General features: G+C 42.7%; 2 protein-coding genes and 1 long non-coding RNA gene across 6 annotated transcripts in view; 1 reads left to right on the plus strand and 2 right to left on the minus strand.

Moving 5' to 3' along the window:
• Positions 1-8,499, minus strand: part of LOC132538589 (anthrax toxin receptor-like) — a 38,549-nt gene extending 30,050 nt beyond the window's left edge. For all 3 annotated transcript variants that reach the window (XM_060191159.1, XM_060191164.1, XM_060191171.1), the window contains exons 1-3: positions 7,985-8,499; positions 5,015-5,086; positions 3,338-3,409 (exon numbers count right to left, since the gene is read on the minus strand). In XM_060191159.1, the coding sequence (XP_060047142.1) occupies positions 3,338-3,409; positions 5,015-5,086; positions 7,985-8,274 (434 nt within the window). In that variant the 5' untranslated portion in view covers positions 8,275-8,499. The remainder of the gene's footprint in view (positions 1-3,337; positions 3,410-5,014; positions 5,087-7,984) is intronic.
• The window catches only part of LOC132538606 (uncharacterized), a 484,521-nt gene that overhangs the window by 38,651 nt on the left and 421,941 nt on the right, over positions 1-23,929 (plus strand). The gene's annotated exons all lie outside the window — the stretch shown is intronic.
• Positions 15,497-23,929, minus strand: part of LOC132538579 (anthrax toxin receptor-like) — a 40,509-nt gene continuing 32,076 nt past the window's right edge. The window contains exons 11-17 of one of the 2 annotated variants that reach the window (XM_060191062.1): positions 23,337-23,406; positions 22,225-22,315; positions 19,669-19,962; positions 18,623-18,649; positions 17,159-17,233; positions 16,487-16,648; positions 15,497-15,744 (exon numbers count right to left, since the gene is read on the minus strand). In XM_060191062.1, the coding sequence (XP_060047045.1) occupies positions 15,523-15,744; positions 16,487-16,648; positions 17,159-17,233; positions 18,623-18,649; positions 19,669-19,962; positions 22,225-22,315; positions 23,337-23,406 (941 nt within the window). In that variant the 3' untranslated portion in view covers positions 15,497-15,522. The remainder of the gene's footprint in view (positions 15,745-16,486; positions 16,649-17,158; positions 17,234-18,622; positions 18,650-19,668; positions 19,963-22,224; positions 22,316-23,336; positions 23,407-23,929) is intronic. The other variant, XM_060191068.1, reaches the window with a different exon arrangement.

A 23,929-nucleotide genomic window follows, 5' to 3' on the forward strand; every position in this document is an offset into this window, starting at 1 on the left:
CAAGGAAATCAATACCCTATAATCTTACAATCTTCTAACCTACTAATCACAAATAAAAAGTGGAAAGAACGAAAGAAAAAAAGAAATAACTCAATAAAAAAGTGTATAAAAGATAACAAGACTGTTTTCTAACTAACCAACACAGATTACCTATAGACATGAAAAAACACTTGACTTCACATATTAAAGGAATGCAAAGTTAAACTATTCAATACATTGGAATTCCATCTCAAGAAGTGATAATGACCTAAACCAACAAATAAGGAAGTAATAATATTGGCAAGGATTGGAGAATGAAGAACTTTATTACACTGCTGGTAGGGATGCAAACTGGTACAGTCATTATGAAAAACATTAAGGAAAATCCTTACACAAATAAAATGAAAATACCTTCTCATCTAGCAGTATCACTTGTAGGCATTTATCTCAAAGACATGAAACACTAATTTGAAGGGACATATTCACATGTTCACAGATACATTATTTCCAGTAAACAAAATATGGAGAGTTCTGGGCAGTGGTGCACCCCATTGAGCACAACCCATTCAGTACACATGTTACTATGCTCAAGGACCAGTGTTCAAGCCCCCAGTTCCCATCTGCGGGGGTGCGGGGGGTAAGAGTGGTGAAGCAGGTTTGCAGCTGTTTCTCTTTCTCTTTCTCTCTCCCCTCCTTTCTCAATTTCTCTCTGCCTTATCAAATAAAATAGAAAGAAAAGAAAAGGAAAAAGGAAAAAAAAACAGCCTCCAGAAGCAGCGGATTTGAAAACACTGGTGGCAATTAAAAAAAAATATATATGGAAGCAACCTAATACCCATAGACAAATGACTGGTTAAAGAAGTTCTGGGATATAGTGCACAGAGTACTATCCTACAATTAAAAAAGACAACACTAGGGGTCTGGGGTAGCACAGGGGGTTAAGCTCACATGGCGCGAAGCGCAAGGAGAAGTGTAAGGAACATGGTTCAAGCCCCTGGCTCCCTACTTGCAGGGGGATCGCTTCACAAGTGGTGAAGCAGGTCTGCAGATGTCTTTCTCTCTCCTACTCTGTTTTTTCCTCCTCTCAATTTCTCTCTGTCCTATCCAACAGCAATAATAACAGCAATAACAGTAACAGCAAAAATAATAACAAAAAGGAAAAATGATAAAGTGGAAAATAATAATGAAATGGAAAAAAAAAAGGCCTTGAGGAGCAGTAGATTCATAGTGCAGGCACTGAGCCCCAGCGATAACCCTAGAGGCAAAAAATAAAATAAAACACAAACAAACAAGACAATACTGTGTCCTTCAAAACAGAATGGATAGAGCTTTCTTAGTGACTTGAAGAGCTGTAAGAAAACTGTCTTAGGGAAAGATAGAAACAGCCTGAGAGTATGAATCCACCTGCCACCACCCATGTCCATTGGAGAAGTAATTACAGAAGCCAGACCTTCCACCTTCTGCACCACATAATCATCCTGGGTCCATACTCACAGAGGGATAAAGAATAGGAAAGCTTTCAGCTGAAGGATGGGATATGGTACTCTTTTGGTAGGAATTATGTGGAATCGTGCCCCTCTTATCCTATGGTCTCCTCAGTAATTACTAAAAACAAAAACAAAATAAAACAAATAAACAAAAAAATACAACAGTGTCTGGGTGTGGGCACACCTGGTTAAGCACACACATTACAGTGTACATGTACGCAGGTTCAAGCCTCTGGTCCCCACCTGCAGGGGGGAAAGCTTCACAAGTGGTGAAACAGGGCTGCAGGTGTCTCTCTGTTGTTCTCCCTCTCTATCTCCCCCTTTCAATTTCTCTCTGTCTCTATCCAATAATAAGTGAATAAATAAAACAACATATAAAACTGTCATACTGAGTCCTTAGCTGCCTACTTTGGAGGGGGCCATGGTCTTCCTCTCCCCAGAGGCTGCTCCTTCACCAGAGACCCATACCCAGCCTCTGCTGCCTCTCTCTCTGACACCTGCCAGGCTCCTTCCCCTTGGAATTTCTTTTTTCCACCTCAAGACCATTTAGGATTCTCTCTCCTCTCCTCTCCTCTCCTCTCCTCTCCTCTCCTCTCCTCTCCTCTCCTCTCCTCTCCTCTCCTCTCCTCTCCTCTCCTCTCCTCTCCTCCCCTCCCTTCCCCTCCCCTCCCCTCTCCTTTCCTCTTCCCTTCCTTTCTTCCCTTCCCTTCCCTTCCCTTCCCTTCCCTCCCCTCTCCTTCCCTCCCTACCCCTCCCCTCCCCTTCTCTCTTCCCTTCCCTTCCCTTCCCTTCCCTCCCCTCCCCTTCCCTCCCCTCCCCTTCTCTCTTCCCTTCCCTCCCCTCCCCTTCTCTCTTCCCTTCCCTTCCCTCCCCCTCCCCTCCTCTCCCCCTCTCCCCTCCTCTCCTCCCCTCTCCTCCCCTCCCTTCCCCTCCCCTCCCCTCCCCTCTCCTCTCTTCTTCTATCCTATCCTCTCCTCTCTTTTCTTCTCTCTCTCCCTCCCCTCCCCTCCCCTCCCCTTCCCTCCCCTCTCCTCTCCTCTCCTCTCTCTTTTCCTCTCTCTCTCTCTCTCTCTCCTAAACTCAAACTACAGGCAGGAGCTTTCCTTTTCCTACTCAGAAAGTCCCTGGAATCATTCTGGGAGTGAGTCTTCACCATTTTTCACCACCACATCCTCTCTGCAGGCTGTCTGGTCCTACGTTTTTTGGTCTTTTTGGCTTCTCTTCAAAGTCCCCCGAATTGCAACTTGTGTCACAAATCCTGATGCTCATCCAGTCCAACATCTTAGACACTCTTTGCTATTGTACCCACTGTAAAAAGGGTTCTAGTGCCTTGGTCCATGTGAATGTTAACCTTCTAGGTATTCAGAATTTTTGGAGCTTCTCAACCCTAGGTCTCTGGGAACATCTCTGGGGCCACTTATGTTCACTTGGATGTAGACATGTCATGACTCCTCAAACATCGTGACCAGTCTGCTCTTTACATCCTGCCCATGGCACCTCCAGTTCATACCACCAAGGAACAGAAGTGCTCATGACTGAGGTCTCCATTCAGCTATGCCTAGTTTAGATTCTGGGTCCCTCTTTTCATGACTGGACAGAGGATGACACAAGACAGCAGGTGTTAATAAAGCATTGTTTGCCTGCCTCATCACATTACAGGAATCCCCACAAAGCTCTCTGTATGAAAAGGGAAGGCAGCCTAAAGAAGGACTTAAGATAGGCGGGAGTAGTGCAAGAGGGTGCAGAGATGGTCTAAAAGCCTAGGCTCTCCTATGCTTTTTCAGACAGCAGTCAGAGAGACTGGGATATGGGACTAGCATGAATTCCCAGTTCAGTACAGCAGATTGTCTTGGGCATCAAACAGTACTTACTTGTCTGAGGTGAGCTTCATAATTGTTTTACCAGTTGTGGAGAAAAGGATGAATGATACTCGAACTTTGGGGCTGAGGAAGAAACATGTACTTGTGAGAAACAATACACACAGGATCACAACAAAGGCAATGAGAGTTCCAAGAATGGGTGAAAGCCATTCTTCTTGCCCTCCATCCATCCCAACTCTTGCTTGGGACCCTCTTCCAGAATCACAGAGATTCCTGTTTTTATTGAAGAAGCATTCTGAAGCTTGTTGGATGTGCAGCTTTGTAGGAGAGAGAATCGGGATGGCATCTTGTTCCACCCCTGTATTCATAACACCCCCAAAGTTTCTATCTTTCAGAAATACACACTTACACAGATACATAGGGGTATGTACACTGTGCACACCATGTGCATAAGACACACAGTGACACTTCCTCCATGAAGTCCTCCCTACTGATCTTTTACTGGAAAGTTGCCAACCTTTCCCATTGCCTTTCCTATCTTCCTTCCATGAACATTATTGATCTTTTTCTTTGTAGCTATTCCTAAATTCCCTTGCTTACTTCATCTTGGTCATGGCCTCTGGTTAGCTCACTCATTATCTAATCTCTTAGCTAAATTGTTATACCAGGCATGTGTCTAGTACCTTTTTGTCCTTCCTTCCTTCCTTCCTTCCTTCTTTCTTTCTTTCTTTCTTTCTTTCTTTCTTTCTTTCTTTCTTTCTTTCTTTCTTTCTTTCTTTCTCTCATCACCAGAGCTGACAAATCCAGCACTCCCAGTGACCAATATTTTTTTCTTATTAAAATTTCTTTTTGTTTGGTAGAACAGAAAGAAACTGAGAGGAAAGGGGGAAATAGAGAGAGACAGAGACACATCTGTAGGTCTGCTTTGCCACCACTTGTGAAGCTTCCTTCCTGCTGGTGGGGAGCAATAACATGAGTCCAGGCCCTTGTGTGTGGGAAACTGCACCAACACCTGGCTCATGTCTTATTTCCTTATCACTTCTCTATCTAGTCCCACACACATTTTCCCCAAATTATCAAACTTTTTATCCTGGACTATACTCTAGGTCAAAAATCATGAATAGTTCTTTTTTGTTTTCTCAAAGCAGAATATCAAGTTCATTGGCCTGACTTTGTCAATAGCTCTTATGGTCTCTGTCCATAAAAGTTGTCCAAGACAATTTGTCCTGGGCAGTCACATCTTCCAGATTGCTGCCAAATTAACCCTATTTTAACTATACCACTTTCTACTCAGAAGTTCTCATTGCTGGTTCCTGTTGACCTGTCTGTCCAAATCTGGTTCAAGCATCCATGTCCTTTTAAAGTCACTCTTTTTCTCAAGGCATTCTTGCCTTTTCTTCACTGTTTCCATGGAATTCTTTTGCCCTTTCCTTTTGATTCTTAGCACTATTTAACCTGGTTTTGGGTTATGATTTATTGGTTTGCCTATTTATTAATCTGTGAGGTTTTTGAAGTAAACTGTTCTCTCTGCACTATAGCCTGAACCTAGTATGGCACTAGGCAAATATTCCATGATTTTACAAAACCAGGGAAATGCATCCTATTTCTCCACTTCAGAACTTCAGCTTGGCCTCTGTGCTGCTTCCCTGAGGGACTACCATGCCCCTTGAGTCTAAACAGACAAGTATTTTGTCTGTCAGAGAGGAACACTCTGCAACACACTCATACTTTTGGAATCTCTTGACCAAACCATCTACAAGGTTGTAAATATCCATCCAGTTGCCGTCCACACTGCCAGACCTAAAAAAAAAGAAGAAAAAAATTCAGATAGATGAATTATATCCTTTAACTCAACAGAATGTGACCCTCCCCACCTTCTAGCAAGTCCCTTAGAAAGCCAAAGATGCTGCCACTCCCCCCTCCCCCCTGCCCACCCACCCCATTAACCTCAGTTGGTTCCCCAGTGCTAACTTGTGGTAACTTGGATACTTTTGATGTTAGGTAAGATGGCCAACTAGATTTATGTGCTTCTAATTATGGGATTCAAGCACCAGGATGTCTGGTAGCAAATTATAATGGCTATTCATACTCATTGAGACCTCTGGATGAGCCCCTAGCTTTCTGATATAGTGACTTACTCACTTCCTCTATTTTCTTTGAGAATCACAATTTCTAGTTCTCTGTTTCTTTTTTTGTCATTTAAAGTTGTGTGACTTTGAGTGGAGAACAAGGTTCTCTGTCATCACTTCCAACCAAGGGTCCTTGGATTGTCCTTTCTACTAATGTGATTGAAGACAACACATAAAGAAAAACCTGGAAGCAACCCAGGTGTCCAACAACAGATGAGTGGCTGAGAAAATAAAATATTTAAAATAAATAAATAATAAATTTTAAAAAACAGCCTTGCCTTTTCTTACCAAGAAAAAAAGTAAAAATTGGTTACACACAATAGGACCATTGATACAAAGTTCAACTATAAAAGTTCTCACAATGATTATTTGATTATATTTATTTTAACTGTATAAAGATTCTGCTTTTCTAGGTATACATTTCTATTATAACAAACTTATCATAATGTCCAGCCCATTCTTCAACTTTTAAGTTTATTCCTTATTATTTATCCTTTTACGAAAGAAAGGATGTCTACTCAAGTCCTTTCACCATTCTTAGTCAGAAAACATATTTTATATTCCTTCTGTTCATTTCACTTCCCATATACATTCATTGTCTTTATTCTTATGCATAAAGCCTACATATGTATTTGCTGTTGGAAGGCCAGCTGAAGATTTATGTTTCTCCAACTTAGACTTGTTTCACTTTAGTTTGTTGTATTGTAGCCTGCCTTTGTCTGTTTGTTTGTTTGTTTGTTTGAAATTGTGAGGTTACTTATATTGGTGTTAGATTTCCTTCAGCAAAGTCCTATACAATTAGGTAGCTATAAATTATTTCTTAATATTTCATTGAGGAAAATAATTCTCTAAAGGACAACTGTTGGCACATGGGCACAACGTTTCATCTCCCTGGCTAGTAAGTGTCTGTGCACCACTCCCTCCACACATCCAACTCTTTCTCCATAATTATGCACTGGGAACACCTCTTTTCCCTCTCTCTCTCTCTCCCTCCCTCCCTCCCCTAGACTCCTTTATCTTCTGCAACACACCATGTCACATCCTTCAAGCAGAGTTTACTAAGCAGTTAGGAAACATTAAAGAAAAAAAATCAAATAGAACTGCAAGTACTGAAAGACACCTTCAGTGCAGTCAAACTCAGATAGAAGGTTTAGGAAGTAGACTCACACATGCATAAGAAAGAATTTCCTATCTAGAAGATACAATTAGCCCACTCTTTCAATTCCAAGATGAGGGAGAGGAAAGGTTTAGAAAGAATGAAGTGATTCTCTGTGAAATTGCAGACTCCACCAAAAGGTGGAATGTAAGAGTGATAGAAATATCTGAGGATGAAGACCGGGTCAAAGGACCAAGAGGTAAGATGTTTCAGAGAATTTTAGCTGAGAATTTCCCTCACCTAAGCAATCCTCAGAATATACTTATTCTAGAGGCAGACCGATCACCCAGGTTTGTAAATCCAAAATGACCAATAGCAAGGCACATTATTGTAAAACTAACAAAACTCAATGACAAAGAAAAATTTTGCAGGCTGCTAGAGAAAGGAAAGAAGTTACATACAAAGGCAGAGCTATCAGACCCATGCAAGGTTCTGGCTTCACATACCCACTCCCCACCTACAGGGGATCTGCTTCAGGAGCAGTGAAGCAGGTCTGCAGGGGTGCTATCTTTCTCTCTTCCTTTCTACCTCTCCCTCCTCTCTCAATTTCTCTCTATCCTATCCAATAAAATAAGGAAAAAATGGCCTCCAGGAGTAGAGGATTTATAGTGTAGGCACTGAGGTCCAGTGACAACTCTGGAAGCAAAAGAAAGGAAAAAGTTTCCACTTCCAAACTGTTAGAATTTTGTAAATGGATTCAGTAAATTTGCATGAAACAAAAATCAGTATTTCAAGATGAGTTGCATTTCAGTTATATAACAGCAAACTATCAGGAAGAGTAATTATAAAACAGTTCCATTTCTAATCAAATCTAAAAGAATAAAATACCTTGACATATATTTACCAAATGGAGAGAAAGACATTTCCGAAAACTACATTGATGAAACTAACTGGAGAAGATGTAAAGAAATGCACAGATATATTTTTTAATTTTTATTTATAAAAAGGAAATACTGTCAAAACCATAGGATATGGAAACTCCATATCCCCCCCCCCCATAGCTTTCCTATTCTTTATCCCTCTGGGAGTATGGACCCAGGGTCATTATGGGGTACAGAATGTGGGAGGTCTGGCTTCTGTAATTGCTTTCCCGCTGCACAGATATTTTATGCTCACGGATTGGGAGAATAATATTGTCAATAAGTCCAGATTATTCAAGGCAATCTAGAGACTCAATGCAATTCTTACAAATATTATAGTAACATTTTCCCCCATAGAAACTGACTAAACAATCCTGACATTCTAGGACAATTCTTCTGTCTTTGGAGCAAGGAGATGGCAAAAAACTGACTAAGTCTGTCTCTGCCTCTTCACCTTTAATAAACTAGGGTCCTTGTACTCAATTTCTTGCTTGTATTGAACTCTGGAAAGCAGCACTTTGAAGGTACTTGTCAGGGGTGACGGCTCACTCACATGTCCAAGACGAAGTAGATATCATATTCACTCTGGCAGGAATTCTTATTAGCTGCCCGGCTCTGCTGGGGCCAGTCTCCCTGGCTGCGGGCTGCCTGTTGAAGCTTTCCCTTGTTTGGGGTGAAGTGGCGGTGTAGGTTTCTCCAGCGCTCACTAAGGTGGTGAAAGTCTACCCAGCCTGGAAGCCTATACTGGAAGCTCCCCACACTCAGCCATGGAAGCAGTAACAGCAGCAGTAGCAGAAGCAGGAAGAGCATGGGACCAGGTATCCCAGAACTTCCCCTCCCCATTTTCTTGATAGTCTTTGTGGCCCCACTGGACAATTGCCACGTCAGGCCACCTTCACCTGCCACCTTGACTGTCTCCACATATGCACAGGTATGTAGGCTGTTTCAGCCTTTGCATAGTCACCAGGATATGAGCCTCCACATGGTTCTTGCCCGGCAGGTGGAAGAGGCCAAGTGGCTGAGTGGCTTGAGGTTCCCTCTACCTGCTCAGCCCTCCCCCACCCCAGGGAGAACATAATGCCCTGTTCTGATGGACAGGAAGGTTGACATGGTAACTTTATGACCTGCTACTCTGTTCAGTCTATTGACAATTCCAGACTGGACTGATGGAATCCTTGAAGGTGTTTTAAGGTCAGGATCTGTTTTTCTCTTGTCTCAAACCCTCAGATGAGGTCAATAAAATCTTCCAGGAAGCCCCTCCTTTTTGTAAACTGAGAGAGTAGTTGAGATGACTTGACTAAGACCATTACTAAGGTTCAGTAAGCCAAAGAACTGAGATGCTGGAGTGTTCTAGTGATCACTCTGTTTATACTGAGTTTCCCAGGTGATGGCAATATGTAGAAGTGGGAGAAAGTCCTGCTGTGTTGCCAAAGTCCTTTGTGAATTAGGGACATTCCAGTGACCTATGAACCAAACTCCTCAAATTTAGTGATGTAAAACAAGAACCACCATATTATGTTCATGGTTTCTGTGGACCAAAAATTCAGAGAGGAAATGTAGAAGTCAAACAATGACTAAATTTATACCAGTAGTTTTGTGAACAAATGTTCAAATTCCTGTCAAAAACTGACTTATCCAAGAAGTAAAAATCATTGACTAATCCTCTGTGCTAGTCTTCTCAGACTGCCATAACAAAGTAAACCAGTTAGGTGGCTTAAACATGAAAAAATTATTTTATCATAGCTTAGTGACATGAGGTCTAAGACCAAATTGTACACAGGGTTGGGTTCTGATGGGGTGTCCATTCCTGGATTGCCGATAAACACCTTTCCACTGTGTTCTCACCCGACCTTTTATATCTGTCTAGAAAAGGAGTTCTGGTGTATTCTTGTCTCATGAGGACACAAGACATAAGGGGCTAAGGTCTCACTTTAATGGCTTTAAATTCAGTTTAGTCCTAGCTATAAGGCACTACCTCCAAATAAAAGCATACTAAAAGTTAGGATTCAAAGTGTAAATCTATATGAGGAGTAAAATTTTGTCCATAGCATTCAGCACATTTTAAACAGAGGGCATCAAAAGTATGAAGACATCCCACAAATGAAACATCAATACATACGCCATGCCAAATATTTAAGGAACAGATGATTTGCAATCATCCTCAAAGTTTATATTCAGAAAAGTTAAGAGCATTTACTCTTGAGTGCACTTGGGGAAACTGTGTTACTTTTTTAAAAAATTTCTTTATTGGGGAATTAATGTTTTACAGAGATGGTGTTACTTAATAAATAAGGTCTGCATATAGTTAGGAAATTACAGGCAGCCTATATCATGACTAGAGGTTTAAAAATAGTCATGGGAGTCGGGTGGTAGTGCAGTGGGTTAAGCGCATGTGGCACAAAGCCCAAGGACCGGCATTAAGGATCTGGGTTCGAGCCCCCAACTCCCCACCTGCAGGGGAGTTGCTCCACAGGCAGTGAAGCAGATCTACAAGTGTCTATCTTTCTCTCCCACTCTCTGTCTTCCCCTCCTCTCTCCATTCCTCTCTATCCTATCTAACGATGATGACATCAATAACAACAATAACAACAACAACAACAACAAAAGACAATAAGGGCAACAAAAGGGAAAATAAAAAAAATATATAATCACTACATCAACTGACTGGCTGAAAGATATCTTGACCAAGGTGTGTCCATTTATTAAACTCAAAATTGGTTTTATATGAATTAATATGATTTTACATATTGATATATGTGTGTTAAAAGTTAATTTCTCCTGCAAGTGATATAGAAAACGAACTTAGATAAAATTAGACATTCATGTGTTGTGGCAGACTGAGAATGGCAGGAAAATGCTGCAAACTTATTTTCAGCTTCAGGTATAATCCATTTTCATGTTTATACATTTACGTTTATGTATATGTGTATACATATATAAGTTGTCACAACTTTTAAATTTCTTTTACTACTTGTGTCTTCTTTTAATTTCCATATTGTGCCTCCTTTTAATTTTATTACTTCAGTCTTCTTTTTAATTTATTACTCATGTTTTATATTTTCTTTTGTTTCTTGTATTTTTTTCTTCTTAATGCTTTCAGAACAGGGAGGATATTACTCCATGGAGTAGAAGTTGGAAATGCTCCTTGTTCATTTTTAGTTTGAAGCATGGCACATAAATGGATGTTGGTTGTCGGGCTGCACCGCATAGAAGAGAGAGAGGAGGTCCGGAGCAAGTGGGGTACACAAATCTTTATTATAGGATGGGGGGGTGGCTCAGGCCATGTGGAGTCAGCCGACAATGGCCGTCCTCACTACCTCACCATGGAGCGAGAAGGGAGAGAGTGCAGAGAGAGAGAACATGAGGGGGGGAGTGAGTGAGCTTTTATTGGCCGACAACCAGGGGTGACGTGTGGGGGAAGGATTGGTTGAAGGGGGCACTGCTAGGATTACGCGGGGCATGGTAAAACCTGGGGCCGGAGACTGCATCAGAATAATTCCTCAGCATCATCTCCTCCTTTCCCTTTATATCTAAATGGACACAGTAAAGAAAAATGGAATGGAGCAGGCTTAAATGTTACTAAGGTGGGAAGATGTAGGACTTTCTGTGGAGGGGTGAAGGTTTAAATGGCTGCCAACCTTATGAGATTTATGTGTCCCCCTGTGCTCAACCCCTCTTTAGAGAGAGAGACTTACCTGGAGGGACTCATCTCATAGGTTTAAGCACAGCCTGCTCAACCATCTCTTCACAATATCTCTACATATTTTCTATCTTTCTATCTAGTCATAGCATAAGATGGTTCAAAGTCTGTAAAAGACTATCATGGAGCAGAAACCTTTTGGGCATAAACCTAAATGATATAACAAAACAGGAAGGGACAAGTAGGGGAGTAGTAAAAGCCAGTGTGATGTTAAGGGAAGGGTTGGTGTGTAAAGGAACGTTCCCTGCTTGGGGGGGAAGGGGCAAGAGTACATAATGAGGGGGAGGCAGGAGTATGCGTATGAAATGATATTTAGTTTGATATTTTATCTTCTTTGTGTTGCTAAAAAAGGTCATCTTGTAGAATTTTCCCATGTTTTGAATCGTCTAGAGGTAGCAACTAGCACAGTCTCAAAGATGGGCAAGATTCTTTGCTTATGACCTTGACTCAGTCTGTCTGTATGCTAAGTTCTCTGGTCAAATAGTATCATGGCTCTTTCTCTTCAGAGTATCATCTCTTCCTCCCTGAATCTCTGCTTGAGTTTCACTTGACTCAGCAGATTTCAACATTCTTGACAGGCATTCAGGTCACAGAAGGGCAAGAGCAGTTGGCTATGACTTACCTACCCCACCTGAGTGGAGTTTCCCAGGATCATCCACACCAGTTTTCAAGAGATGGAATAAAGGGAGAAAGTATTAGAGACCTTTTCCTTTATAATTATCAAGGATTATATCTTCCCTAATGTAAGCTCAGCACTCATTGGCTAAGCTCAAACAGGGACACACTTCACCTGGCTGCAATTGCACCAACAATTGTAGCTGGGTGAGTTCTACTCCCATCTCTTCTGAGAACTCATTACAGGGAAAAACTCAAGATCATTTGAGTCCTGGAACAAAGACAGCTTAGAAGTAAATTCTTTTTCAGCCCCATTATTTATTTTCCCCTCTGATTCTTCACAGGGTATTTTGTTCTCTCACACCTTTGTATTTTTTGTTTTTGGTGATATAATGATTAACAAGATTGTAAGATAACAGGGTCATAATTCCATACAATTACCATTACCAGAGGAGTCTCAGAACTCACTGTTCTCTTACACATGCTGCTCACAGTGGAGTAGACTGGAAGAGTCAGAAAAGCCTGAAATGTGCATTAAATTAACATGAACATTGTATTTTTTTTTTTTTTTGCCAGACTTACTTTTTTTTTTTTTTTTGCTCAGTTCTGACTGATAGTGGTATGGGGGATTGAATCTGGGACCTGGGACCTGGGATTGGGAATCTCAGGCATGGGAGTCAGTTTGCATAACCATTATGTTATCTCCCCACCCAACATAAATCTTTAGTTGTGGTTAAAACTTGAATTTCAGCTCTCATAGTGTGTGTGTGTGTGTGTGTGTGTGTGTGTGTATGTGTGTGTGTGTGTGTGTGATCACACTGGAGCGTAGTTGGACTTCTCTGCATTGGGAATCAGGACCCTCAGAACTGCATCCCCATTTTGTGCAATCTACCAGGAGTTCTGGGTCAAGTGGGAATACCTCATTATCATACCACTTTAGCTGTACTGTTGAGAGTGGTGGCATCCAGTAGGGGTGGGATGTTCACCCCCACATTTCATGGTAGCCTGATATCATAGGTGTTAGTGGATGTCTGGTGTAAGAGAAGGACAAATACTGAATGATCTCACTTATAAGTGGGACTTAACAAACAGGGACAAGGAGGGAGAAAACAAAGTGAAACATGGACTGGGCATGGTGTATTGTATCAAAGGGAGAGGAAGGGTTTGGAGAGTACTTTGGAGTCGTATGTCACGGATTACACTGAAAACATAACCTCTTCAGTAAAAATATTTTTTTAAAGAAGGAAATGCTTCTGACTCTGATTCTTTTTCTTTTCCTCTCCTTCATGCAGTAGGGCTGCAGTCATATAGCCTAGTATAAATATATAACTATCCTTTTGGGGTGCCTGGGTATTGTCCTGGGTCCCTGCTTCTCAGTGTTAGACCACATAATTGGACTAATCTTACACCTTCTTTCTCTCCTAGGACATAGCTTTGTCATTTTTCAGCTGTCACTCTTTGATGAACTACCCTTCATCCATCAACCCCTAGAACTTACCACCCCCTCTGGGACATTCTTTGGGACCACAGGCAGTACATCATGAGTGACTGTTTATCACTAACGGTTAAAAATTTTCCCCATACCACTAATATCAAATTTTTAAGTGATTTAATAATAATTAATGAGATTGTAAGATAATGGGGGTAACATTTAATAATAACTTCTTTAGACCTATTATAAAGTAGGCATTTTTTTCCCTATGGAACATAGAGTTGGGGGTTATGTATGTCATATATGAAGAAAGCTCATCTTGAAAAGGTAACAAAGGCTTCTCTGTTTTTGTTTTTAGTCATATAATAATGATTAACAAGATTGTAAGATAACAGGGTCATAATTCCATACAATTACCATCACCAGATTTGTCTCAGAACTCACTATTCTCTGACACATGCATAGTAGAGAAGAAAATACCTGTCAAATATCGTTGTCAAACTCACAGAAAATAGTTATTTTCTGTGAGTTTGACAGGCGGCACTCCTAAGATTCAAAATATATCATAACCTGTAACTGTGGGGCTTGTCATTTTGAGCAAGGGAATGCCCAATAAACAACTGGGGACACAGAAGTGCTGAAAGAGATGGTGACTCTTCTCCTGGCTGTCACTGGACTGAGGACTCAAGATGTGAGTCAGAGGCTGGGGATGCATCCAAAAGAAAAAAGCAACTCCAGATAGAACTGCTTTCAATGATAAAAATCATGTGATAGGGAGTCCGGCGGTAGCACAGCGGGTTAAGCGCACATGGCGCAAAACGCAAGGACCGGTGTAAGGATCCCAGTTTGAGCTCCCGGCTCCCCAACTACAGGGGAGTCCCTTCACAGGTGGTGAAGCAGGTCTGTAGGTATCTATCTGTCTCTCCCCCTCTGTCTTCCCCTCCCCTCTCCATTTCTCTCTGTCCTATTCAACAACGAAGACAGACAACAATAACTACAACAATAAGGGCAACAAAAAGGGAATACATAAATATTTTTAAAAAGCTTTAAAAAAATCATGTGACATAGGGTATCTCTGCAAAAATACCCCACATACATTTATATAAGTGATTCCAGAAAAGTATTTTCTTTTTCTTAAACATATGGGAGATTATGGTCATCTTTATTCACCCATACAAACCAATATACAGATTTAAAACCCAAATCTGATATATTTTGTGCTTGTGGTTGACTTACAGAAATTTAATGGAATGACATAAATATAACAAAGAAATGGAGGTGAGGATGGAGAATAACTTAATTTGAATTAGAGATAAATAGTTCAAGTCCCAACTGGGAATCCCTTCTATAATGTTGAAGGGCTTCCCTGTCAAAGTTTTTCAAGGACTGTGTACCAGCAGGTAGCAGGGCATTGTGTTCTAAAACATCTCTGTAAGCAATATGGTTTGTTTTTTTTTTTTTGCCTATAAAAAAAAAAAGGGCTGGGGCTTGGTTCCTGCACTATGAATCCACTGTTCCTGTGGCCAATTTTTCAATTTTTTGATAAAACAAAGAGAAATTGGGGGAGTGGGGGAGAGAGAGAGAGATATCTTCAGACCTGCTTCACCACTTGTGAAGCTACAACCCTGCAGATGAGGATCTGAGGGCTTGAACAGAGATCTATGCACAGGTCCTTGTGTTTTGTACTATGTGCGCTTAACCCATTGCACCACTACCTGTCCCCAACAATATGGTTCTTTTTATAATGACAAATAATAAGGTTTCCATTCTTTTTGGTTTATGGGTAGCCTGCAGTAACTGGAAAGAGAAGTTACACTTTGGCTGTGGATATCAGAGGACCTTCTCTTTTCTATAACAATTTGGGTAGTGAAAGCCCTCCCCCCCAAAAAAAAAATGAAAACTAGGAGCTGGAGTTAGGGAGGTAAGACATATAAGTACCAATCTCTGCATGCACTTATGGAAGGGAACAATCATGTATTGATCTTTCAGTGATATTTTGATCTCTAAGAACAGTGATCATCTGAAACTCCATGTGAACTAGCTGTTGGTGACAGATAAAGACCAGGCTCTGGGGATGGGACTCAGCCAGGTCTCCACATGCAGGTAACCAGGTGCTTTGTTCTGGTAGCAGCAGCAGTAGCAAAATATATCTCATCTAGTGGAGAAGAGCTTACCACATAACAAACTCTCCTACTTATCAACAAAAGCCGAGTTCTTCTGACTGCAAACCAATACTCAACAAAAGCCGAGTTCTTCTGACTGCAAACCAATACTCAGCACATCTGTTCAATTCAGCACATAAAGGGCTCTTAACAGTCTTAGCTTCTAGTGCTTAGAAGTTGAACTATGGGGGTGGGAGTGACAAAGGGGTTCCACAGAGTATTCGGGCAGGGGGGGAGATGAAGGGCAGCATTCTAGAAGGCCTGGAAGATATGGGTGGGGGGTGTTGACACCAGGAGCAGCAGCTTCTGGGGGTACAGTATTCCTGGCTGGGTTTAAGGCAGAAATTTTGGCAGCAGGGCAGCTGTGCACAGCTAGCCTTGGACAGGTTGAAGTAGCACCTTCCCTGTAGGCAAAAGAGGCAGGGCAGTGAGATTATTGGAACTGACACAGAAAACTGGTTTCCTTGATTCTAGGAATTGTGTTCAATGCCCATTGGGACCCAAAGGGAGGTCTTACCTGCTGAACTTCCTCTACATAGTTGTTAGATCTAGTCTGAGCTTTTTCTTTGAGACTGATTAGGTGCTGGTAGTCTTCTTTGCCTTCTCTCCTAACTCCAGTGCTCTAAGTCTTTATTCCCTCTGCTTTGCTCTGCTGTTGAGTTTTTCTCACCTCCCACTGGATTGGGAACTGATTATTACAAGTAGGGGATCTGACTGTCATCCAGGGCATCAGAGTTGTCCAGATATTCTGGATGAGGTGAGCCTAGGCTGTGTCCTGACAGGCCCAGAGAGTCTCAGCTGAAGGGAGTGGAGCCAGCAACGCACAGGGTTGGTAGCCAGTGTAGATGGATAATAGACTGCAGGACACAGAACTCCCAGATGCCTTCCTCTACAGTCCATTTTACTTAAATTAGAAATGATGTTGATGTACTGCACCAAAGTAAAAGATTTCTAGGGTTGCGGGGGATATAATAGCAGTCCTGGAACATAATAGCAGAGGAGGACATAGTGGGGGTTGTATTGTTATGTGGAAATGTTAGGCATGTACAAACTATTGTGTTTTACTGTTGGCTGTAAACCATTAATCCCTCCCAATAAAGAAATTTAAAAAACTTTCTTTTGCCAAAAGGAAAAAAAAATAGATACCTGGGCAGATCTCTTAGGCACATGATACCCAAAAGCCATAGTCAAGGGCAGGGAGCAAAGTCCACTTAGCCCACAGGAAACATCCTTATTCCTGGGTTGATATGTCATCAGTGGCATCTGGTTACACTTTTGAGCAATGTGACATAAGGTATCCAGTTTCTCCTGAAAAGCAGATGTGGCTCTGGGGAAATGCTGATGATAGCTGGCTTTCTCTAAATGTAGACTCCTCCATCACCCCCCCAACTCCCAATGTCATCCAAAGATCTATCCTGATAAAATCTATGACTTAGGACTTCAGCTTCTACCTGAGTCAGAGGAGCTGGCAGATATAAGTGTCTGGGTATAGTCACATTCACACTAGAGTTTTGCAATGAAACAATTCAATGTTTTGGTACAGGAGTTGTCAGCAGCTACTCTTAGAGGAAATTTTTAAAAAGTCAAAAGAGAAGCATGGACAGGCTGGTTGTCAGTCAGCCATCAATGCCCAGAAAACTTGGACTTGCCCAAGAGAGAGAACCAGGTCATTAGACCTAAGACCTAAGCTCAGTGCCCACAGGTCATTTCCAGCAGCTATGTGTTCTGAATCCAAGTCCTAACCTGCATGAACTACCTCCTTCTGCCTCTCTGCTATTGTTTGGGGTCATGCTCTTCCCATAAGGACCTTTTTCTTACCTCCATCTCTTTCATCATGTCATCTTGGCACTCGCAACAAGGGACAACCACTAAGGGACTCTGTACATACGGCACCTAGGATGAGAAAACTGTTTCAGGTAGTTGACATGCACCCTAGCACCTGCCAAACACTGGTTACTCAGCAAATGCTTGTAGGGAGCAAAGAAGAACAAGAGAGTTACACATGGGAGAAGGAGAGGGAGAGGGAGAGGGATGGAGAGGGGGAGGGGAAGAGAGAGGGGGAGGGGGAGGGAGGGAATGAGAGAGAGATGTGAAACACAAGCAGATTGCTTTTGATGTATAATTATGCATCTTGTGCAAAGGCACAATAAACTCTATCCTGTCCACTGAATTCCCCAAGGCTGTCCTTTAGAGAAGCCAGGAAGTCTTGGTGTTGTCCAAATAAAGGAGGGATGTCAATGGTGTGAGCATTAGTAGGCTCAGATCTCTATTCTCCTGGTGGTGGCAGGTTCAGTCTCCCCAGACCAAAGGGCACCAGCTCTAATGGCCAGTCACAATGACACAGATCCCATACCAAGCTTCCTCCTGCACTGGGACAACATGGTCTTTATGTATCAGTTTTTATGGACTCTGGTTCATGCTCCATCCTGAGTGAAACACATTCTCCTCCCTTGACCTCTGGTGCCTGTGTGCATCTGGGCAAACCACCCACAAAACCCAAGAGGACATAAGACTCCCTTCCTGCTTACTGGTCCTGCAACCCTCAAATGTCTAGCCAGCCAAATACCTTGGTTTTCCAGGAGGCAGATGAGCCTGTGGACCTGGAACCTTCCATCATCAGGACCATGCAGGGTGAATTATTTTGTGAAATCTAGGGCTCTTTTCCTACAAGCTCACCTGAACTCCTGGAACAGTCACCAGATTATAGTTCTATGAGACTAACAAAAGTGGTTGGGTAGTGGTGTACCTGATTGAGTGCACAAGTTATAATGTGCAAGGACACAGATTTGAGGCCCCAGTCCCTACCTGAGGGGGAAAGAAAGCTTTGCGAGTGGTGAAGCAGTGTTGCAGGTGTCTCTCTGTCTTTCTCCTTATCACCCTCTTCACCTTTCATTTCTGGCTATCTCTATCCAATAAATAAATAAAGATAATACCAAAATATATAAAAAGGAACTAACACAATAAAAGGTCTCATTAGTTTAAGTAGAGGTCACAGAAAAACCATGAGATGGGACATTGTAAATTGCCTTTTCAGTGACAAGGTCTTGCATATGGCCTTGTTGGGAACATAGAAATGGTGTGCCTCGGTGGTGACATTTTCTGAGCCCTCAACCTCTCTAGGACCATATCCTCCCTCTGTGACATCCTTTTTTCTCCCAACTCCTTCTGTTCAGAAGAGGGAAGAGGTGGTGGAAGGGAGTGGACTACCCCACCCTTCATGAGTCTCTGTGATGGTCATGGTGCATAGTAGACTTGGTGGCAACACCAAGATCAAAAACTCACCAGTATCGGCACTGTCTCCTTGACGGTCTAGAATGTAAGAGAGACATAAAACACAAGCTGAGAAGGCATTTAGGCTCAGGTTCTCCATATATCATTAGTGGACTTAGCTCTACATCATTAAGATAGAACATGAATTTTGAATGTCATCTGGGTGCCTACTTCCTATAGGGTGGGGTCAGCAGGGCATATGTTACTGTGAGTTATCAATGGACAATAGACACCTTCAAGCACCTTCTTGCTACTTTGCTGGGCTGTTCTGTCCTCAATACCTCACAGCTTCCTCATTCTTTATCTAGCTCTCTCCAATGTGTCCTTGGAATTCTGGACACCCATATCTTTGCTGATCCTTTCTCCCCTCACTGGGTCAGTCTCTGTTCTTTGCTATTGTTTCCTTTAATAAGTGTACTGGTCACACTCCAGGAAGGTGACATTTTACCCTCAGTCACCCCAGGACCAATAGCAAACCAATACAAATCTGTCTCCTTTGAGAAGGATGGTAGCTGATTCTTTTCTGTCCTTATGTACCCAGCATGAGCCGGCTCACCTTGGGAATTAGCAATAACTAATGCTGGAGAGGTAGAAGTTCCCAGGGCATGTGAAAATCATGCTGGATATTAAATAACAGATATCCAGAGGTTATATAACCCAGAAGTTAAAATTTCTCCTAGATTAGTATCACCCTTCTTTTGACGTGCCTGCACCTCCTTATATTGCCTCTCAATATAAGAGCTTTGCTCTGGCCTCTCATCTATCTGAGCCCTCAGGAATCTGAGGTGAGGGTTATCTTGGTCAAATATTTGCAGTTGCTTTCTTGAGGGACCAAAACCACCCATAGAATAACTCCCTAGACAGAGAGGAAACAGAAGACCCCCAAGGAGTCCAAGCTGTTTCTATGCTTCGGAAAGGGAAGCTAGTATCTGTCTCCATTTTCTAATGTGATGACCTGAGTTGATGAAGACGGGAATGACCACAGGATCAGTATGTGTCTGGGTCCCCAGGGAAGCTGGTTTGGAGATAGGTCTTAGGATTTAGGCTGGCACACTTACCCTTATGCAACAGCAGCCAATGGGAAATAAAATGACTAAGAAGCCTGCTCCAGCTATAGCCAAGTATAAAGGTTTGATTTGGATCTTGTGTGGTGCTGGTGTCCGTGCAGGAGGTACTTCTGGCACCTTAGTTGACGTGGTAGTTGGTACAGTGACAGTTGTGGTAGTTGGTACAGTGACAGTTGTGGTTGCTGTGGTTGTTGTGGATGTTGTGGTTGTTGTGGTTGTTGTGGATGTTGTGGTTGTTGTGGTTGTTGGCACAGCAACTGGCAAGCGAGGAGTTGTTGAGACTTTCTGTAGAGCATATACAAGCCAGGAACCTGGTGTTGATATATATATATATTTTTTTTCTGGGCACTTACCATACAGCATCCACACTAGACCAGACCCCTGAATGCCCTCATCTTTCCTCTCCAGGTTGATCTAGAGAAGGAAGGGGATGAGCAAGGAGACTGGGTCTCCTAACCACAGAGATTGGGACACAAACCCCACCTTCTCCCAGAACTGTGTCTAGGAATTTCATATTTTTTTCTAGAGCCACAAACCAAAAACTGCATGGTGGTACTGTGGTTATGCATGATTCAAACATATACAGACATACAGAAGTCCCTGAGGGTGGAGTTACTGCATCCATTGGGATGTGGGGGTGCAAAAGTCTATCTGTTCATATATTGTTTCCCTGCTTCCTGGCTCTGCAACCATGGTCAAAGGTTCTTTCTGAGTTGCCTTTTCCAGCTTGGTAGCAGAATTGAGAAGCTTTTGTGAGGCCTAGAGAGAGTTCATATAGGTGGTAGGTAGGCCAGGTTCATAGGGGACCCTCCCTTAAGGAAGGGAAAGATCATCTTGTTACTTATATCTGGGGACAATTGGTCTGCATGCTAGGACAGCTACTCTGAGCCAGCTTTCCCCATCCCATGTGCTCTGAAGGGTATCCAGGTCAAAGGGCAACTGATACAGGCAATGCCAAAACTAATAATGATATGGCTGTGGTAGTCTTCAGCCATACATCTGCTCCTGAGTGCTTTCTCAAGTTTTGATGTTTGGGCAATCTGGCCATGGGTGGAAGTCCTGATGGCAATTTTCAGGAGTGGTCACTGATCTGAGAGAGGATGTGCAGCTGGACACAGATGGAAGAGTTTGAGAACTGGGAGGACTCTCCCAGGTCAACATTGAACACAAGGGCACTGTCTTTTATCACTCTTCCTTGGCATATCTTCTCTAGTCAAATGCTCTCTGATGCCCATGTCACTCCTCCACGGGTTACAGTGCCCAGATGCTGAGATGCATTAAGGTCAGACACCCAGGGAAGCACCTTCATTCCCAGGTACCTCTCCTTGAGCTAAAGCCTTACCTCTCCCACAGCCCTGACCAATTCCCCACAGGTGAGAAACTTCATGCAGAGATCAAGAGTGAGAAGGACAGCTAAGGAGTAAAGGACAAGTCAGAAGCAGAAGAAAGGTGGAGAACATCTGCAAGGTGCCATGTGGTGCCCCCTGAGTGGCAGGGACTGTGGTAGTGGTGGGAGAGTCTAGGGCTGTATCAGCTATACCAACAGACAATACTCTAATTTAGTGCAGGGCACAGCCCATCCACCCCAGAGCCCATATACCTGTAACTCAAATTTGGAGACCACAAATACCCTGGAGTGTCTGAACTCTGACTCAAGGGCGCAGTTGCCCCATCTTTTTGAGTGGGTCTACCTGGAATCCAAATGGAGTCCTAAACTCCCCACCACTAGACCCAGACACAGGGAGGTGGTAAGGTGTAGGTGCCATTTCTGGAGTCTGCTTGGATTTCTACTTGGTTATCCCCATGAAACAAAGAGAGCAGAATGTTCTCAGCTCTGTAAACTGGCTGCAACCCCAGGTGTTCTTATGGAAGTACTACTGTGACACTTAGCAGGTCTGAGTGGAGGGTAGCTCCCTGATGAAATCTATTGGAGGTTGATGAAATAGCTCACTTGGAGAGTGTGCTGCTTCGCTAGGTGTGCTGACTGCTTTAAGTGAAAGAAGCTTTGGTGCTGTTCTCTCTCTCTCTCTTTCCCTCTCTTTTTCTCTAACTCTACAGAAGAACTCACATAGGCTATGAGATACCTAAGCTCCCTGTCTGTACAAGTTATTTGCTATGTCTTTATTTCTATTTTATTTTATTTTATTTTATTTTTGCCTCCAAGGTTATCCCTGAGGCTCAGTGCCTGAGTCTACTGCTCCTGGTAGCCATTTTTTTCAATTTTATTGGATAGGACAGAGAACAATTGAGAGGGGAGGGGAAGATAAAAGAGGGAGAGGAGAGGAGAGGAGAGGAGAGGAGAGAGAGAGAGAGAGAGAGAGAGAGAGAGAGAGAGACCTGCAGATCTGCTTCACCACTTGTAAAGCGACACCCCCTTACCGGTAGGGAACCAGAGGCTAGAATCGAGATCCTTGCGTGGTTCCTTGCACTTAGTACTATGTGAGCCACTGCCTGACCCCCTGCTATGTCTTTTAGATGATAGTGATTCCTTCATTAGCCTCCAGCCAGGGGTTTTGGAAAGCCATAGAGGAATAGTTATATACTCACAACAGGAGTTTGACATCGTTTGCTAGTGATAATGCCATAGTCCTCAAGATAGGTGGCGCCATTGTCCAGGCTTACTTCCACATAGAGTTTCCTAAGGCACAGAAAGAGCATCTGGCTCAGTGATAGGCACAGTTTTCACGTTTGGGTCCCACCACAGCCCTCTACTCTTTGTCCAATCATGAGCATTTTGCATATGGAGCTACTGAAGGGTAGACAGTGTGGATGAGGAGAGCGAATACCACTTATTAGCACAAAAGCCTCTGCAATGAGGCAGCCAAGGCAGTGTGGGGACCTGCTTGAGGACAGATACCCAGCTGATGAGGATCTAAGTGACTTGGGAGGCTGTTTGGTGTCACTATCCTGACTCATCTTGTTAAAGAGCATATGGGTGGTGGTGTACCTGGTTAAGTGGACATTGTACAATGTGCAAGGACCCCACTTTCAGGGGGGCTTTACAAGTGTTGAAGCAGTGCTGCAAGTCCCTCTCTCCCTCCCTCTCTTTTCCCTTCTTTGCTCTTCTTGATCCTCTCTGTCTCTATCTGCTAAATAACAAAATAAAAAAATATAGAATGAGGAGTCGGGGAGTAGCGCAGTGGGTTAAGTGCAAGTGGCACAAAGCACAAGGACCAGCCTAAGGATCACAGTTCGAGCCCCTGGCTTCCCACCTGCAGGGGAGTCACTTCACAGGCAGTGAAGCAGGTCTGTAGGTGTCTTTCTCTCCCCCCTCTCTGTCTTCCCCTCCTCTCTCCATTTCTCTGTGTCCTATCCAACAAAAACGACATCAATAACAACAATAAAAGAAGGGCAACAAAAGGAAATAAATAAATATTTTTTAAAAATAGAGAACATTTTGGTTAAACTCTGAGAGGTTGTTTGTGCAAAGGTACCACACCTGAATCATATTATTCCCCACACCCTGCCCTCAGAAGAGGCTGAGACATAGCAGATCCTTGAATGACCAGTTGGCCAACATCAAGGACGAATACAGAGGATGTTCTGACCCTTCCCTTTAATCGTCATGTGCTTCCCCACCAGGAGTGGCATCTCTCCCACTCCTGCACTCCAGGGGATAAATTACTTATTGCCTACCTGTTCTTAAAGAAGATACTCACCTGTGTAGCTTCTCTATCCTTACTCCTGGACATTTTATGGCACTTTCATTCATGAAGGTTGAATGTTTTTCTAAAGGAAAATGACATGGAAGAATGCCAATGACCATGCCCATCTATACTTGACAGGAAGAGCTAGAACTCTGGTAGTTGGCATCACTCCTCTCTGTTGTATCTAAGCATATGTCCTGTGTCAGTGATCTGTGTTCAATGAGAACAGAGCATGTAGAGACTCTGATCTCAATGGTCTTTTATCTGATGAGTTGAACAAAGAGAGAGACAATGAAATAAAAGAAAAACAAAATAAGTGCTAGAGAATGACAAATATTATAAAATCAATGAAGGCAGCATAGGATAGACAGTGGAAGTGACAGGACAGGTACATAAGAGCTGGTGATCTTCCCCATCATTTAGACAATGTGGAATATTTATACATGAGAGGTCACATATGTGATTTGCTTTAAATTAATGATGAGGCTATCATTACAATTAAACTTACACATGATAATAAATATCAAAAGTAATGATTCCAATCAGCCTCAGAATGGTACAGAGTGGTAGACTGCAAGTTGAACCAGGAATATGGGATGGGCTCT

The sequence above is a fragment of the Erinaceus europaeus genome, chromosome 1, assembly GCF_950295315.1.
Source record: "Erinaceus europaeus chromosome 1, mEriEur2.1, whole genome shotgun sequence".
Lineage (NCBI taxonomy): Eukaryota > Metazoa > Chordata > Mammalia > Eulipotyphla > Erinaceidae > Erinaceus > Erinaceus europaeus.